This window comes from Oxyura jamaicensis, chromosome 17 (genome assembly GCF_011077185.1).
Source record: "Oxyura jamaicensis isolate SHBP4307 breed ruddy duck chromosome 17, BPBGC_Ojam_1.0, whole genome shotgun sequence".
NCBI classification, from domain to species: Eukaryota; Metazoa; Chordata; class Aves; order Anseriformes; family Anatidae; genus Oxyura; species Oxyura jamaicensis.
In genome coordinates this window covers 10,578,620-10,593,302 of record NC_048909.1, presented here as the reverse complement: position 1 = coordinate 10,593,302, position 14,683 = coordinate 10,578,620, and the positions used below count along the sequence as shown (strand labels likewise).

Below are 14,683 nucleotides of genomic sequence, written 5' to 3'. Positions count from 1 at the left end.
CGGGGGCACAACAAAGGCCGCGCGGCGGGCACGGCCCCGCAAGCCCCACACGGCCCGGCCGTTCCCGGCACCGTGTGGGCGCCTTCACCCCCGCAGCGCCGGGTCCCTGCCCGGGGCCGTGCCCGTCTCGCGGCCCCCGGCCCGCTTCACCGCCCCGGGGCACCGCTCCCCGCGGGCAGCGGCACCCCCACGCGTGCGGTGCCCTCGTGGCCGCAGCGAGCGCGGCGCCGAGCCGCCGCCGGCGATTCTCCTCCCCCCACGCGGTGCCCCGCGGGGTGAGCGCCGGTGAAGCCCCCGGCACGGCGCTCTGCCAGCGGGGAGGCGATGCGGTGCCCTCTCCCAGCGGTGGCAGCCCCCCTGCCTGCCTCCCCGTGGGAATACGGGGCTGGGGCATCCCCCGTGCCCGGTGCCACCCGTGGGGAGCATGGGTCCCATCCCGCGTCCCGCTGGGTGCCGTGCCCGTGGCTGCGGTCAGGCTCCCTGAATGGGTGATGTAACAGCCTTTTACTACTTCGCCTTCAAAAATGTGAAACGCTGGCGTGGTGTTGGGCCACTGCGTGACCTTCAGTCCTTGCAAAGCTCCCAGCAGCCGGGGGAGGAGCGGAAAAGATCGGCTTGTCACTGTGTTAGCTTATAAAATACCTGCGGATGGTGATGGAAAGCAAAGAGTCTCGATGCTTCCTCTTCCTAACAAAGGTTCAGAGCTCTTTTGATACCGTGAGGTAGGATTTCTGCTCTCACTCTTTTAAGAAAAAACAATGCTTTATGGCATTAGGTATAAAAGTAGGTTGCGTTATTGGTGGCGATGTTAAAATCCATTAATGAACTTAAGCCCTGCACGTGGCTTCTGTGCTAACCACGAGCAAACTGCCACAAGTTTACCGGGGTCTGCAGGGAGAGAGGCTCGGAGGAACTTTGAAATGCGGCCACAGGATCTGAGGCAGCAGTTACTGGCAATTACAGCCTCATTATCTCAAGGGGCATTTCGCATGTCCTCAGAATCGAAGGCGATGGCTTTTCCTTACCCCTGTGAGCGCGTCCCCTCTGTGTAAGAAACATATTTTGTAATTGCGTGAACCAAAGGCAAACGAGCCAAGTTTGAATTGATTTTTAAAATAATTTGTTAGGGCTTTCGCTCTTCCCGCACTGCTAGCAATTAATTGTTGGCGGGATCCCCTTGGAGTTTCATTTTTTATTTTTATTTTTTTCTGAGAATGAAACATAAAATAATTGAAGCTGTATAAAAGCAATATTAAGCTTCAAATAAAATAACAGTGAAGCGGGTTATCTAGAATGAAGGTAACTGCGCGCTTTGTGTGAACGGTCTTGGAAGATTTAAGTATCAGGAAACTAACTGAATTATTTAGTTCCCTTAATGTTCCCGATGCGTGAATTACTGATCCGGGTGAGCTTTGCAGCAGAAAGAAGGGCAAAGCTGTGAGAGCACAGAGAACGCGAAGTTTTCAAAGCAAAATGCCCTTGCTTGCATCCCTTCCCTCTCCTACAGCGCTCTTAGAAAGTTTACTGGTACGCACTGACGTTTTTAGTGGTTCTTTATGCTTGGTTGCTTTGCATCTGATGAGATAAGCCTTTGCTTAACAAAGACTACTTCATCGATACAGCTAGGTCTTAGTTTACTTGCTATAAACATTTCTTTGAAGGTTTAGGAAGAAAAACAAATTGAGTTGTCGAATGGCAACACTGCTGAAGTCAAATGTCTCTGAATAAACAAGAAGTCGCGGAGCTATTTCAGCTCGGTTTTGACTTGCGTAACGTGGGTGGCTCTTGCTCTTGTAAATAATAATAGGCAATAATAAACACCAGAACTGTGAGCCTGTGGATGTGCTGAGAAATAAGGTTGATAATTTGGGAAGAACTGATCCCTCTGTTTGCTTAGATTTGATGGTTAGATGGAAAAATACCTCTTGGTGTAAAGCTGGAATTCGGTATTGATGGCTTCTGTAGATCATTAATCGGGGGAAGAGGCTTTATGCGTGCCTTTTTGTATTAAAAACAAGACCAGCAATGGACATTGAGCAGGCAGCGTGATGTGATGCTGCAGTGTTTTTTTTCTGCTATGAATTGTAAAGTTACTCTACAACAGAAAATAAAAAGGAATCTTCTGCTCAGGAGGCTGTTTTACTGCTTGCTGGGAAGCAGTGTTGACCTTTTAGTCACATCTCTAGCAGGTCGCTTTTGATACCTTTTTTTGGGAGGCAAATTTGCAAGTGGTTTAGTGAATTACTGCTCAACTCTCCGTGGGGCAGCTCTGAACAAATGCTTTTACACTAGCATTCTCTGAGAATGAGAGCACAGTTTATCCTGTTGATAAACTGCCTATTTAAATAAAGCCTTCAGCAGTGTAATCTGGTAATTCTAATGAAGTCATTTACATAAAGAATTGGCCCGGGATTTCATCAGATGGTTGCTGGTGAGCTGAAATGCATTCTTTCCCTCCAGCTGTATTAAACCAGCCTTTTGATCCTTCTTTTTTTTTTTTTTTTGAGCCTTTAAGCCACAGTGGTTATCACTTCGCAGAGTTAATTGAGAAAGGGAAGTTGGGGGACAAGAGGACCCTGCGAGGTTTAGCTTTAGTCTTAATTATTACAGTTCTAATTACCTAATTAGAGGACTTCAGATTTTCTGTTGATAAAAGTGGTTCTGTACAGCTTTTTCTAGAAAGAGGAAATACACTGCTGGTAGGCTGCCTCCAGTGAGATCCTGCGTTGGTAAATGATTGCCAGGAGCTAATCGGGGAGGCAGACCCTGCCTGGAGCACCCCAGTTCTGCGGCAGCTCTGTGGAAGGAGCTTCGCTCACAGGCGGTGAGCCCCGCGTCCTTCACGAGGCGAGTGGCGCCTCTGCCTCGCCTCCTCGCCCCAGCTACCGCCGTCGTGGGGGCGCTGGAAGCTTTACCTTGGAGAAGGTTCTGGTCGCTGTGCAGGATTAACACTTCTAGCTGTTTTTTCCCTTTGTGTGCATCAGAAAAAGCTAAAAATTCAGCTCTACCGTCGGGCTGACTGCGAAGTGCTGTGCTGTCCTTGGCTTGAAGCACATCTCCCGGCTGAAACTCGATGGGAACTTTTTAAATATTTCAAGGAGATATAACCTCGAGTTTTGCGTCCTTGGCCGTCAATCTGAGAACTGTCAGAAGGCAGGAGCGCGGAGGCAGTCCGTGCTGTAGTGGAGAGCTGCGGTGGGCGCGCTCTGCGGGGCTGCCGCTGGCTCCGGCACGCCTCTGAGGGGCGCGCGGCTTATCTGGGTGCGTGGCGGCTCTCAGGGCTGTAAGAAAATGGAAAAAGTTGTGCTGCGTGGAGCTGCTGCCAAGTGCTGCCCGTCTCCTCCTCCTCCGGCCTCCCAGCCGTAACCTGACTTCGTTCTTTGGCAAGGCGCAGTAAGAACTGCTCTGATTATGTTGCTACTGTAGATGTGTTACGTACGCTTCTGCTAGGAGATCTCAGGTCCTGAGCCAGCTCTATAAACAGCCTCGGAGAGCTGCCTTTCTGCTGGGCACAGCGTCTCTGGAAAGGGAAGAGACGTGGGCTCGCAGCAGGCCTGTGGCAGGAGGCGTTCCCCTGCCCTGCAGGGCACTGAGGGAGCAGCCGTCGGTGCGGGCGCAGCAGGCAGCCTGCCGCTCCCGAGGTGCGGGAGCAGGCTGACGGAGCGGCTGTTCCGTGCCTTCTGCTCTGCCTGCTGCCTTTGGGAGGCTTCTCTTTGCCTGCTTCCCCGGTGCCTGCTGCATTGCCTTGTTACCCTAACACCGGAGCCGGCCTTTGGTGTTTCATCTTGATTTACATAGCAGCTCTCCCCAGCGCGCTGTCGCTGCCACAGGATGATATCCATAAAAATGACACTTCCTAGTCTTGGAAAAGCTCCCCAGGCCCAGTGGAGATGTGTAAAAAGGGCACCCAGCAGGAGGAGAGGCCCACGGCTTGAAATATTCATCAATCATTTTCCTGGCACCAGGAAACCAATCGGCCCTTCTAAGGGGCAGGCCGTGATCGATCACCGCGTGTGGGAAGTGGGACCGCTGCCCTGCCAGCAACGCTCCCGCGTCGGCAGGGATCCCGCGTGCGGGTCCTTCCCCGGCGGTAGCTTACACACCAGGTGAGGCGCGGCAGGCTGCTCTGCGTTTGAAAACAAACAAACAGCAAAGCTGGGAAGAAAACTGATTAATCACCGATGTGCGATCGAAGCTCAGACTAAAGACGTTTCCGGCACTTGAGCTGAGCTGTGCTTTGGATTGATGTTGTGTTTCTGTAGCCGACAGGAGCCGTCCTCGTCTGCCGATCCCAAGCCTCCCTGTCCCCTACCCGCAGGTACAGCAGCACGCTGCCCGCCTCTGCAGGAGCGGGGTTACCAAAACCGACAGCTTCACGGGACGAGCGGAGTTTGAAACAGCTTGTGTCACACACTGGGACTGGGGAAGGAGCGGACCTCTGGATGCTGGTCCTTTTCTTGCGTGTTTAACCCCTGCTAAAAACAAAAACATACACGTAGACCTAGAGATTGCCCAACAATAAGCAAACCGTCCCTGCCGGCGGCTGTAGGGTCTTTTATTGTAGCGGGCGGATGGGGGTTACTCCAATTCTTATCTGGTAAATTGCTGTAAACTGAAACAAGCAAGTTGTTTACAACTGCTCTTTCTATGAGGACTCCTGCAGTAGCCCTTGTGTGAGGAATCCCATAATATTTATAGTGAAATAGCTGTCACTGAGATTGCCAGAATTCCTTCACCAGGAAAACAATCATTGCGTGCCTGCTATGAAACGAGCAGCGCTGAGCTCGTGGCCCTGACGAGCCCTGCTGCCCTCTGGAGCTGCTTCGTGCCCTCTGCCGGGGGTAGCGTGGCGTGGCTCCCTGGGCTGTTTTCCTTCTTCTGTTTGAAGAGCTCCAGAAGCTTGCACCCGGTGCTGTAAGCGTAAGACATCTGGCCTTTCAGCCCTTTGCACGTGTGCTCGGGAAGGTGCCGGGTTTTCCCTCCGGGTGGCTGAAGGCCGGCGGCCTTTGTCCTGCGCCTGGGGCTCCCCTCCTCCGGGCCGGCCTCTGGCAAGGCCCCTCGCTGCCCGGCCCCGCTGAGCCTCCCGCGGGCCTCACGTGGTGCCCAGGGGCTGCCGGGGGGCACTGAGGGCTGGGGCACCCACGGCCTTCCCCGTGGGACGAGGAGTCGTGCTCTGGCAGCTCCTTGGGCACTGAACTTGCTTTCCTGGCATGTCCACAGAACACCCAGCGAGGAGCAGCGCTGCTCAGTGCATCCTGCGCCTGCTGGGACTGTGTGCTGCTGACCCCTGAAACGCAACAAACGCCTCATTGGAATCACTACACTTTTTTTTTTTAAGACTACACTTTTTTTATAGTCTGAGAAACCCCAGTGTTCAGTACACTCCTTCACGTTATGCGCTGGGGTGGTTTACTGGCTGCGGCAGCTCCTGGAGCCCGTAACCAGAGGCACGCAGGCAGCTGGGCTCATCGTCGGGTGCCCAGCGGGTCGGTCCCCGTGCAGTGGGGGGGAGCTGGGCCGGTGCTCCAGTGGCAAGCCTCGAAGCACGCCGCTGGCCAAGCAGAACGCGGCCATCTGTGGCACGTGGGGCTGCCGAGGCGGGGGTTCCTATTTCGGGGTCGTAGGGTGCTCGATTTCTCTGTAACACGAGGAGAGAACTCAAATGTCTCTGGTTTGGGAGTGTGAGCATGTCGGGTGCTGCTGGGCACGGACGCTGTCGGGACAGGCGAGGCTGCGGTGGCACGCCTGTGCGGAGGAGCCCTGCACAGCACGAGCCTGACAAGTGCTACAGAGCGCAGTGAGCGAGGGAAGGGAAAACCTGCCCGCAGCTGACGGAGCCGCTCGGTAAGTGCCATGCCTGTGCCTTGCCTTGGCTGGCCCGAGGCGTGGGACACTTTCCTAAAGGAGAGGGCGACCAAGTCATGAACAGAAGGGGAGGTGCTGATACCCTGTCCTGACAGCTGGAGCTGTACGCCGAGGAGCTAATTCCTTTAAGCTGTGTTTGTGCTGCTGCATAAAAAACTGAACGATAAATTGCTGCTACTGTTTAGCCTGGTTTTGGTGGGAAAAAAACCACATGCTGATCTTCAAATGTTTTTAATCTACTTGGTGAGCAAATATGCTCAGCTTCAAACGGAAGAATAGAACCAGATTTCTCTCAATGTATGTGACCAGTGCTTTAGAGTTACAAATCTTATAGTCATCTGTCTTAACCTGATGCAAAAAAGGCAACATTTTATACTGCCTTTTCATGGAAACCAGCAAAACATGAACTCCTGTATTATTGCATGTCGTCTGGTTCTCAAACACTTTCTGCCATGTTTTCAGTGATGCTTAGATGTGTGCTGCCACACTTAAAAGCTACTGAGAGACATGGCATCCTGCAAAATGAGATTACAGCAGCAGGCAGATGCAGATGGAATGAGGCCCGAAGAGAAAGGAGTGTTTCTGGAATCGCAGGCAGCGGCAGCTAATGTGGTTTGCAAACACCAGAGACAGCAGGCAGAGAGGTAGGTGGTGAGAAAGAATCAAATTTCCCTCGATTCTTGTCTGTATGCGGTCCCCATTCCTAGGAGGCCAATAACGTAAGCTTTTCACTCCAACAAACCCCGAAGTGTCAGTGTTTTGGGGCTGCAAGGCAAGTGGTCAGTGAGACTGGAAGGCCGTAGATCACTGAACTTCACCAAAGTTGCTTGTGTCAGTAGTTGAGGAAGGAAAACACTTTTAACGGCGTAAAACTCAGATCCCGTAGCAGACGTGGTTAAGACGAGCTGCATGTGCTCTCGGGGTCCAGGGAACTGAGGCTGCAGGACAGCTGCCCCTTCCCGTCTGCTCTCAGGGAGAGGCTCAGAGCTGGCGCTGGTCTCGTGGCCGGGACGGAGCCCAGTGCCTGCTCACAGGGCGCTGGCGGCTGCAGCATCGCCTGGACCTGGGGGTGCACCTCTGGGCACCAAGCATCCCTCGGGCACGGGGAGCCCCGGGGCGATCCTTTTGCTGCCGAAGGACAGTTCATTTATTGCAGTCATCAGCGTGAGCCACAAAACACTTTCAGGTGGCCTTTAGGAAGAAACAAAGACCTCACGAAAATGAAAGAGCACCAGCCACAGCTACACCCACGCTGACAAATTGCGTGTTAAGCTCATTCATTGATTTGGTCCTCTCGTGACGTGCAGCAAGAGCTACAGCTCTGGTGATTGATTTATACAGCACAGAATATCATATTTCTAACAGCTGCCACTTCCCTGTGCTGAAAATGAGTTATAGGCTTAAACACAGGATGCCAACGGCAGCTTTTCTGCATGGTACAGCGAACATACCTGCTGCAGCTCAGCTATCTTTGAGAATCGAGCATTACAGAAACGTGTTGCAGGTAGGCCCTTATAAAGCTCCACCCTCTTTCTAATGCAGTGTTTTGATGTTCACTGTGCATCCAGAAGTTGGCTTTAATGGTTCAGTCTTTGAGTATGCGTGGCAGCAGGGAAGGAATGTTTTCATGCGTAGTTCCTACAGCTACTTCTCACGCTCTAGGATGCTGCTGGGATCCTACCACAGAGCACGACCCCGTGGCTACTAAGTCCTAGGTAGTGTCTCCTTTCCAGGGTAGCGCAGAGAGCAGAGTCCTAGCAAGCTTTGGCTGGGTGCAGCTGAAGCCCGGTACAGACAGAAGCTGTAATGCGATCTTCACAAAATAAAACTCGAACACTGTTAAATTCATTAACCTTGAGGTTAGGGGAAAACTGTTTTCAGAGCTCACCACGTGTCTGTGCTTGCCCAGGATCAGTTTGTCGGTGCTGGTCGTGCAGCAGCTGCTGGATTACAGGGGCATGGCAAAGAGGTCCAGTAGTGCTTCCATTCCGAAGCACTGGTGGTTGGCATCCAGAGGCACGCACCTCTGGGAACGCTGGCTAACTTACGGCCTGATTCCTGGCGTGTTCTGCATGGCATAATGTGCTGTTAGTTATTGGTGGCTGAGCGGTGGTCTGGGTTGATAATGCTTCAAAATCAGTGGCATCTCTACCCTTGTATGACATTGGTTAACTCTGCCTTTTTATGCAGGTAGATCTAGTAGACTGAGTAGGTGGATTTTGCTGAGGTAGTATGCCAAGGAATTGTGTTGGCCAACGTTTTATCAGTGACCAAAAAGCAAATACAGGATTGTCACTAATGTGCAGACAGCACAAAGGTTTACAGAATGGCTATGCAACTGTACTCTTGGTTCCTTCATCTTGACGTTTTTGCTCTCGAATCGGGATAGAATGCCTTTAAAAAGAGATGGGCCTTGTGAATAAGGGCAGTGCTGTACTCTGAAATCCTCACCCGTCCGTGGGAAGGTGCGCGCTGCGCGGGCTGCCTGCCGCGGCGTTAAACGCAGAGGGCTCCTGGAAATCCCGTCTGGAACTGGCGGTACAGCTGGTACCCCAGCAACACGCATCTCCTCTCTGCCCCCGTTTCTGTGTCTCGGGAGGCATTTCAGGAATCCCGTGACTTTTGATGGCATCAATAAATCAGACAGCACGCTGACAGAATTTTCCTGGAATGTAAACAGCCATTTAAAACAGCAGCGCCTGCGTAGCGTTTAGTGAGGGGAGCGGTGCAGGTACAGCTCCTGAAGCATGAGGGACGTTAAACTGCTGGGAATGCTTGCAGCTGTATTGGCAAAGAGGAGCCGTGATTGTTTTCCATGTTAACAAAAATAACTCACGGTATTTATCACGGAGTGACCTTACTGCCCACTCCTCTCTCCAAACAGCATGTTTTCAGTGGAGAGGTGAGACGAGAAGCTCCACCCGATGTAGGGGAAAGGGGAGGAATGTCTCTGTATGGTAAAATCGGCTGATAAGGGAGAATGAATCACCTTTAGCTCGGCTCTGCTTAGCAGTAGCTGCTCTGGAGAGCTGCCGGCTGGTCAGCCTCGTCTCAGTCCCTGGGAAAAGCATGGAGCTCATCCTCCTGAAGGATGTTTCCAGGCACAGGTAGGACAGGAAGGTAACTGGGAACACTGATGGGGGCTTACCAAGAGCAAACCCTGCCTGGGCAGGCTCTGCCGAAACGGCGCGGGGCCATGCTGAGCCTCGTGGTGTCGGCAGGGTGTGCTGGGGTGGTGACAGCTCGCCGTGGGCCACCTCGTGCATAGCCAGCAGGCAGTGGGGAGTGCGATGCAATGGGGCTGCGGCTGGGCTCCTCGGAGCAGTGCTGGGCCCCCCGGCACAGGATGGGTTGGTGAGCTGAAGTAAGGCTGGAGGAGGGCTGCTGGGAGGCTGGGGGCTCCAACGCCTGACAAATGAGGACGGGCCGAGGGGATTGTGATTGTTTAGCTTGGAGAAGCGGAGGCTAAGTGGAGATTAACGGTCGGCTTTCCGCTTCTTCAAAAGTGGTTCTAGGAACAAATGGAGCCAGGCTCTTCAGAGGTGTACGGCAAAAGGTCAAGACAGTGATCACAGGTTGTGGCGATGGAAACTCCTGCTGGATGTTTGAGGGGGATAAAGAAGTTATCGGGAGTGATGCAGTTCTGGCCTCCAGAGAGGCCGTGGAGTCGGCATCCTTGGAGGTTTTCAAAGCTTTGGTGAAGAGACCCCTGGTCAAGCTGATCCAGCCTTGAAAGCAGGTCTGCTGCCAGTGGAAGGGCACTAGGTGGGTGGCAGAGACCTTCCAACGTGAATCCCGCTGGTTCTACCAGTACGATTCTGCTGCTTCTGATCGTGGGTTCCTGCGGTTCTTCAGGGCACCGTGCCCTCCGTGCCGCACTCCTTCTGTATGCGATGATGGTAACCTTCGGTGCTGGGCTGCCAAAACTCGTGCACCGACACCTTCAGAGTCCAATGCTGTGTCCCAGGTTCAGGCTAAGTTCATTTCTAGGAGTAGCCTCCGTGCACCCCTTCAATTAGCATGAACGGGGACAAGGGCAGGCAAAGGTCAAGAGAAGTTCAGAACAGCTAACCTCGTTTTGCTGGCATTTCCCAATGTTCCTCATCCTGCAAAGCTCTCCTCGCTCTCCGCGCCATCGTGTTTACTATACAGCTGTAAAAGTGGAAGAACAAGGCCTGGCTTGATACAAGGGAAGTTAGAAATCGAGTGGTTGAGAATAGGTAGCATTGTTGCTTAAAACAGGAGAAATAATTGATTTATGTTATGGTGGCCAATTAGGCTGTAAAGTGGGAAAGTCTTAAAGCAACCCTGTGGCTTCAAGGCAGCCTTGTGCTCTGATTTCTGCCCAGCAAATAGGGGGTACCCCAATAAAGGTCATCAGCTCCGTGAGCTAAATTATTAATTCCTTTCATGCCACTCAGGGCTTGTAAACAGTATATAATCCAAGAAAACAATTGGCACTGTTCACTTACTGGGCAGAGGAAAGGTCAGAGGGTAAATAGTTGTATTGGCACCAGCTGCTCTTCATAGCTGAGCAGACTTTTGTCCTTTTCATCTGTTAGAGCAAACCTGTTCCCAAAGCTGTAGCCGGTTGTTGATCCATATCTCCTCTCTTAGCTGAGTTGTTTTTAGGAGCCTGATGTTGCATCTAATTATGAAAATAAAAGGGCTGGAGGGGAGGGACGTGTGTAAGAACCAGCACTGCCAGGCTTCATAAAGAGCTGTTTGGAATATTGAACATGCTAATTTGTGCGAATAAGAGACATTTTGTAATTCACCTATTCAAGGGAGGTTGCAGGGTAATTGTTGGTGCTGGTTTGGTGTCTTGGCTCGCCGCGTTTCTGCTGGGATGGCGTCGTGTGGCTCACAGCAGGGCTTGGCCGAACACGGAGGCGATCCGAGTAACTTCAGAGCTGGGCACCAGGAGAGCCGTGACCGGTGTGCTAGCCATGGTGAATATGTTGGTAATTAAAAAATCGATGCAACTTCAAGCATGAACTGAAATTATCCTTTCAAGTGTAGCTAGGAAGTGTTGCACTTCTGTTGGCCACAACTTTTCACGTGGCATTGTAGCAAGCAGTGTAAAAGTACAGGACCTGAGCCTACCCCAGCTCGCTCGTGAAATGCCTCCCACTCAGAATTACTCTTCTGAAGGCACGCGTGTTGTTTGGTTGCTTTTTGAATGATATTTGATAAATTATTCCAGATGTTTGCAGGTGTAGCTTACTGCCCTAAGTGCTGGCTATTCACACCGCCGCTTCTCGAGTGGTGCGGGCTGCGCTCTGCCATCTGGCTGACTGGGGGCAGCTGACCTCCTTGCCAGAGAGCAGCAGGTAACCTTTAAATGGCCATCTGCTGATCTGTGACTGCAACCTTCCTGAAAGCTCGGCTGTGCACAAAACTGATGTCCCCATGGACTAAATCTTGCCATTCTCAGAATAAAAGTAACTTTAATGCTGCGCTTAGTATTGAAGTTATTTTGGCTATATATGGAGGCATATTTAGCTTTAAATAGGGAAAAAAAGAGGCTCTTTCCAGGTATCTGAAATTGTTATACTGCATATAAAAAATATTTTTACTTACAAAAATGTGTAGAGTAGCTCTTGCAAGGGGCTAGCAATTTCTGCGTTAAGGAGATTGTAGAAATAAAGTGGAAAACAGGAAGATGCAAAACTTTATTTTTTTTCCTGTAAGCAGCTCAGAAGAGCTGTAAAATGTGCTGCGTGGCACGTGGCTGTCAGAAGCGCTACCGGATGGCTGCGCCATACACAGCGTTCTGGACAATGGTGCGAGAAACACAAGGAAGAGCCAAGCCACACAAATGCATGTTTGTTAGAAGTTCTGGGCAGCAAATGTCTCTAGTTCAACAGAAAATAAGATGGGCATAACCCAGGCTGTTTTTTTAATAAACGTGTCGCTTGCTTTTATTGTGAGTGGCAGCTGGAACGCTGAACTAAAGCTGTTGGTCCTGTGTCGTAAGACTGAGGCTCCTCAGCAAAGAGCTCGGTCGGTCTGGCTGGAAAACAGCAGGATTAATTTCCATAAGCACGGTGCTACGTCTGCCCTTCGTGTTCCATGACAATGGTCTGCTGAAGCGTTTACGTTCATTTGTGGTTTGCCTAATTAGAGCAGAACTTTGCACTTCTCAGCGTAAACAGAAGTCCTCAGTGGATTGCTGCTGCCAGACGAAGGAGAACTGTAAGAATGTGACAGGCGTGATTTGGCCTGGCTGCAAACCCTGGCTGTGGGCTGAGCCGGGCTTCTGGGGCTCTGCTCTGTGGCTGAGGAATGTAAACTTGTAGCGTGTGTCTGCTGGCTCTTAAATACGACAATTATATATAATTGTGGTATCTACCATCATGGAAATGATGGAGAGGGAGACTGATTGGTTGAACTTGGGCATTTGTGGTGATGGGATAGGAGTGAATGTTGCCTTTTCATTTTTTGAGAGATCCAGCCCCAAGGGGAACACGTCTTCATGCTACCTAATCTCAGATTAAAACTGACCCCATTACTAGGAGATGACTTTCTTGGTTTGGATCCTGGGAAGCTGGGTTTTTCCTGAAGTTGGATTTTTCCCTGGCTCTTGGTTCAGATCACTTTTTTTTTTTTTCATTTGCAAGCACAGGAAGGTAGTTGTTTCTTTCCTTAGATGATAGAAAACAAAGCTTCTTGGAATGTCTTTGTCTTTAAAGATACTTGCTTCTGGTACTGCTTCAGATCAAATGCCAGCATTTTGTGTGCTTTTGGAAGGGAATCTGTCTTCCTGTCAGGAATCTTTTGAAGGTGCACTGGACACAGTTGTCATCTCTCTTCTTCTGCAGTAATGCTCCACTTCAAAGATGCTGTTGTATACCGTTTAAAGCAGACAACATTTAGGATTTCTTCATGCTGAAGTGTTCTGAAATCATGTTCTTATCTAACTTGCAGTGGTTTTGCTGGAATGGCAATTCTGAAAAGCAAATCTGCAGGTAACGGGCATGTGAGATAGTACTGTAAAAGGGAAAAGGGCAGCACTGTTAAAAGCTGCTTCTCAAAGCTAGTTCCACAGATGAGATACGCCTATTTAATTTAAATGTACATTTTCAAAATTAAAAACTTCTTAAGGCACTTGGTAAAATGCACATCACAATTTTCTCGTTTTCACTTTCTCCTTAGCTACAGATGTGGAGCAGATGAGTTCCTCTTCTCCTGTCCTTCCGATGAACTCCGTGGGCAGTAAGTACCTCTTTTTCTTGCCAAATACAATGAGGTAGAATTTCTCACTCTGAGATCGTGTAGAGAGATCAATTCATACTTCACTGTCGAGACTTTGAGAAGTTTTACAGCTAATGCTTACTCACGGAACTGAGCATCTGATATTTGATTAGGGAAGTAGCACAGTCCGGGTATGTACACTGCTATTATACCAGCGCAAGGCAGGCCGCCTAAGATTTTACCATGAGAGACACATCAGTGAAAGCAGTTAGTGGCCTGAATGTTAGTGATACAATGATTAAAAAGGAACCTGAGGTGCTGGCGGATTACATTGGCCTGAAAGTATCCATCGGAAGTGTATCCCTATTAAACTTAGAAGTGCCATAGCTGGGGACTTCTAATGAAACTGAAAGCAGTTTCAGTAAAATCAGTGCAATTCTGGGCCTGTAACATTCCATGACTAAAAATCTGGGCACTTAGAAGGTGAATTCAGAATTCTTTTTTTTAATACTCCATCTAGTGGTATTTGCTGTGTCCAAGGACCAAGTGCATTTTGTTGGTTATAATCCACTAGATGGCAACAAGTCCTTGTTGGACTTGCAGATGTCACAGGCCTAAATCAATGCAGTCCTATTCATAATAGAGGGATGAGTTATGTGCGAATTTCTCATTTAAAGCAACTTTTTGGTCATTTTTAGAAACACTCTGGATTTTTCAAGTGTGGCATACTATTAGCTGTCATTTTAAAATACTGTTCAGATGCTCAGAACTACTGAAGTTCTTCCAGAGTCGGGACAGCGGTCATTCCACCTGTTATCATGCTGAGGGCACTTACTTTTATTGGAGAGCTGTGGTTCCTCTGCAAGGGGAAATATGTTTCCTCCCTCTGTGATGAGAACAGTCCTGTGGAATGAACGTAAAATAGGCTCAGAGTTGCAAACATGCGTGCAGTTATTTGTGTGTTAAGGAATACTGTTATATTCATCTAGCCAGGCTTTCTTGTAGTTGTTGATTTTTATATAGAAATTTCACGTTTTCATAAACTATACGTATATAGCTTATGAAAATGTTGTTTAATGTTCTGTTGAATTTTGTAGCCTGACAATAGCTTAGAATTAATGCATGAGGGGCCTGAATGCAGCAAAAGGTGTTGAAACTTAATTTTCCACTGCATTCTCATATCAGGATGTATCTGCCAAATACTGAAAGCAAAGGCTGCCTAACATGAGTTGAATGACCTCTTTTTCCCCTAAATACTTGTGTATTATTGCTGGTCTGAATTTGTCTAGCTGCAGCTTTGTCTGTTATCTCTGCTAAACCGAAAAATGCTTGTCAAACTTCTGTTCCGTATGAAGTTATTCATATAAACTTTTGATAAACTAAATAAACTGAGCTCCTGGAGTTCTTTTCATGTCTTCCTGTCTTTCGATCACACCTGCAGTGCCTGTGGGCAGGCTGACCCTCAGCAGCTGGGGCACGGGCACGCTGCCGGTGGTGCCAGCTGGTAGAAGGGTCGGGTGGGCAGCTGGCCCTCGCTCCCGAGCCGCTGGGCCTTGGTAGATGAGCCCTGGCAATTCCTGCTGGGGCAGCTCCTCTGCAGCCCCAGCTGTCCAGCCCGCGG

The 14,683-nt window shown here is 50.1% G+C and overlaps 1 protein-coding gene across 3 annotated transcripts in view; it reads left to right on the top strand.

Moving 5' to 3' along the window:
- Positions 1–8,631: 8,631 nt before the first annotated feature.
- The window catches only part of NR6A1 (nuclear receptor subfamily 6 group A member 1), a 65,342-nt gene continuing 59,290 nt past the window's right edge, over positions 8,632–14,683 (top strand). Inside the window, exons 1-2 of one of the 3 annotated variants that reach the window (XM_035341724.1) lie at positions 8,632–8,972; positions 13,024–13,083. In XM_035341724.1, coding sequence (XP_035197615.1) covers positions 8,957–8,972; positions 13,024–13,083 — 76 coding nt within the window. In that variant the 5' untranslated portion in view covers positions 8,632–8,956. Of the gene's footprint in view, positions 8,973–10,670; positions 10,818–13,023; positions 13,084–14,683 lie in introns of those variants that run through there. The other 2 variants (XM_035341722.1, XM_035341723.1) reach the window with 2 other exon arrangements.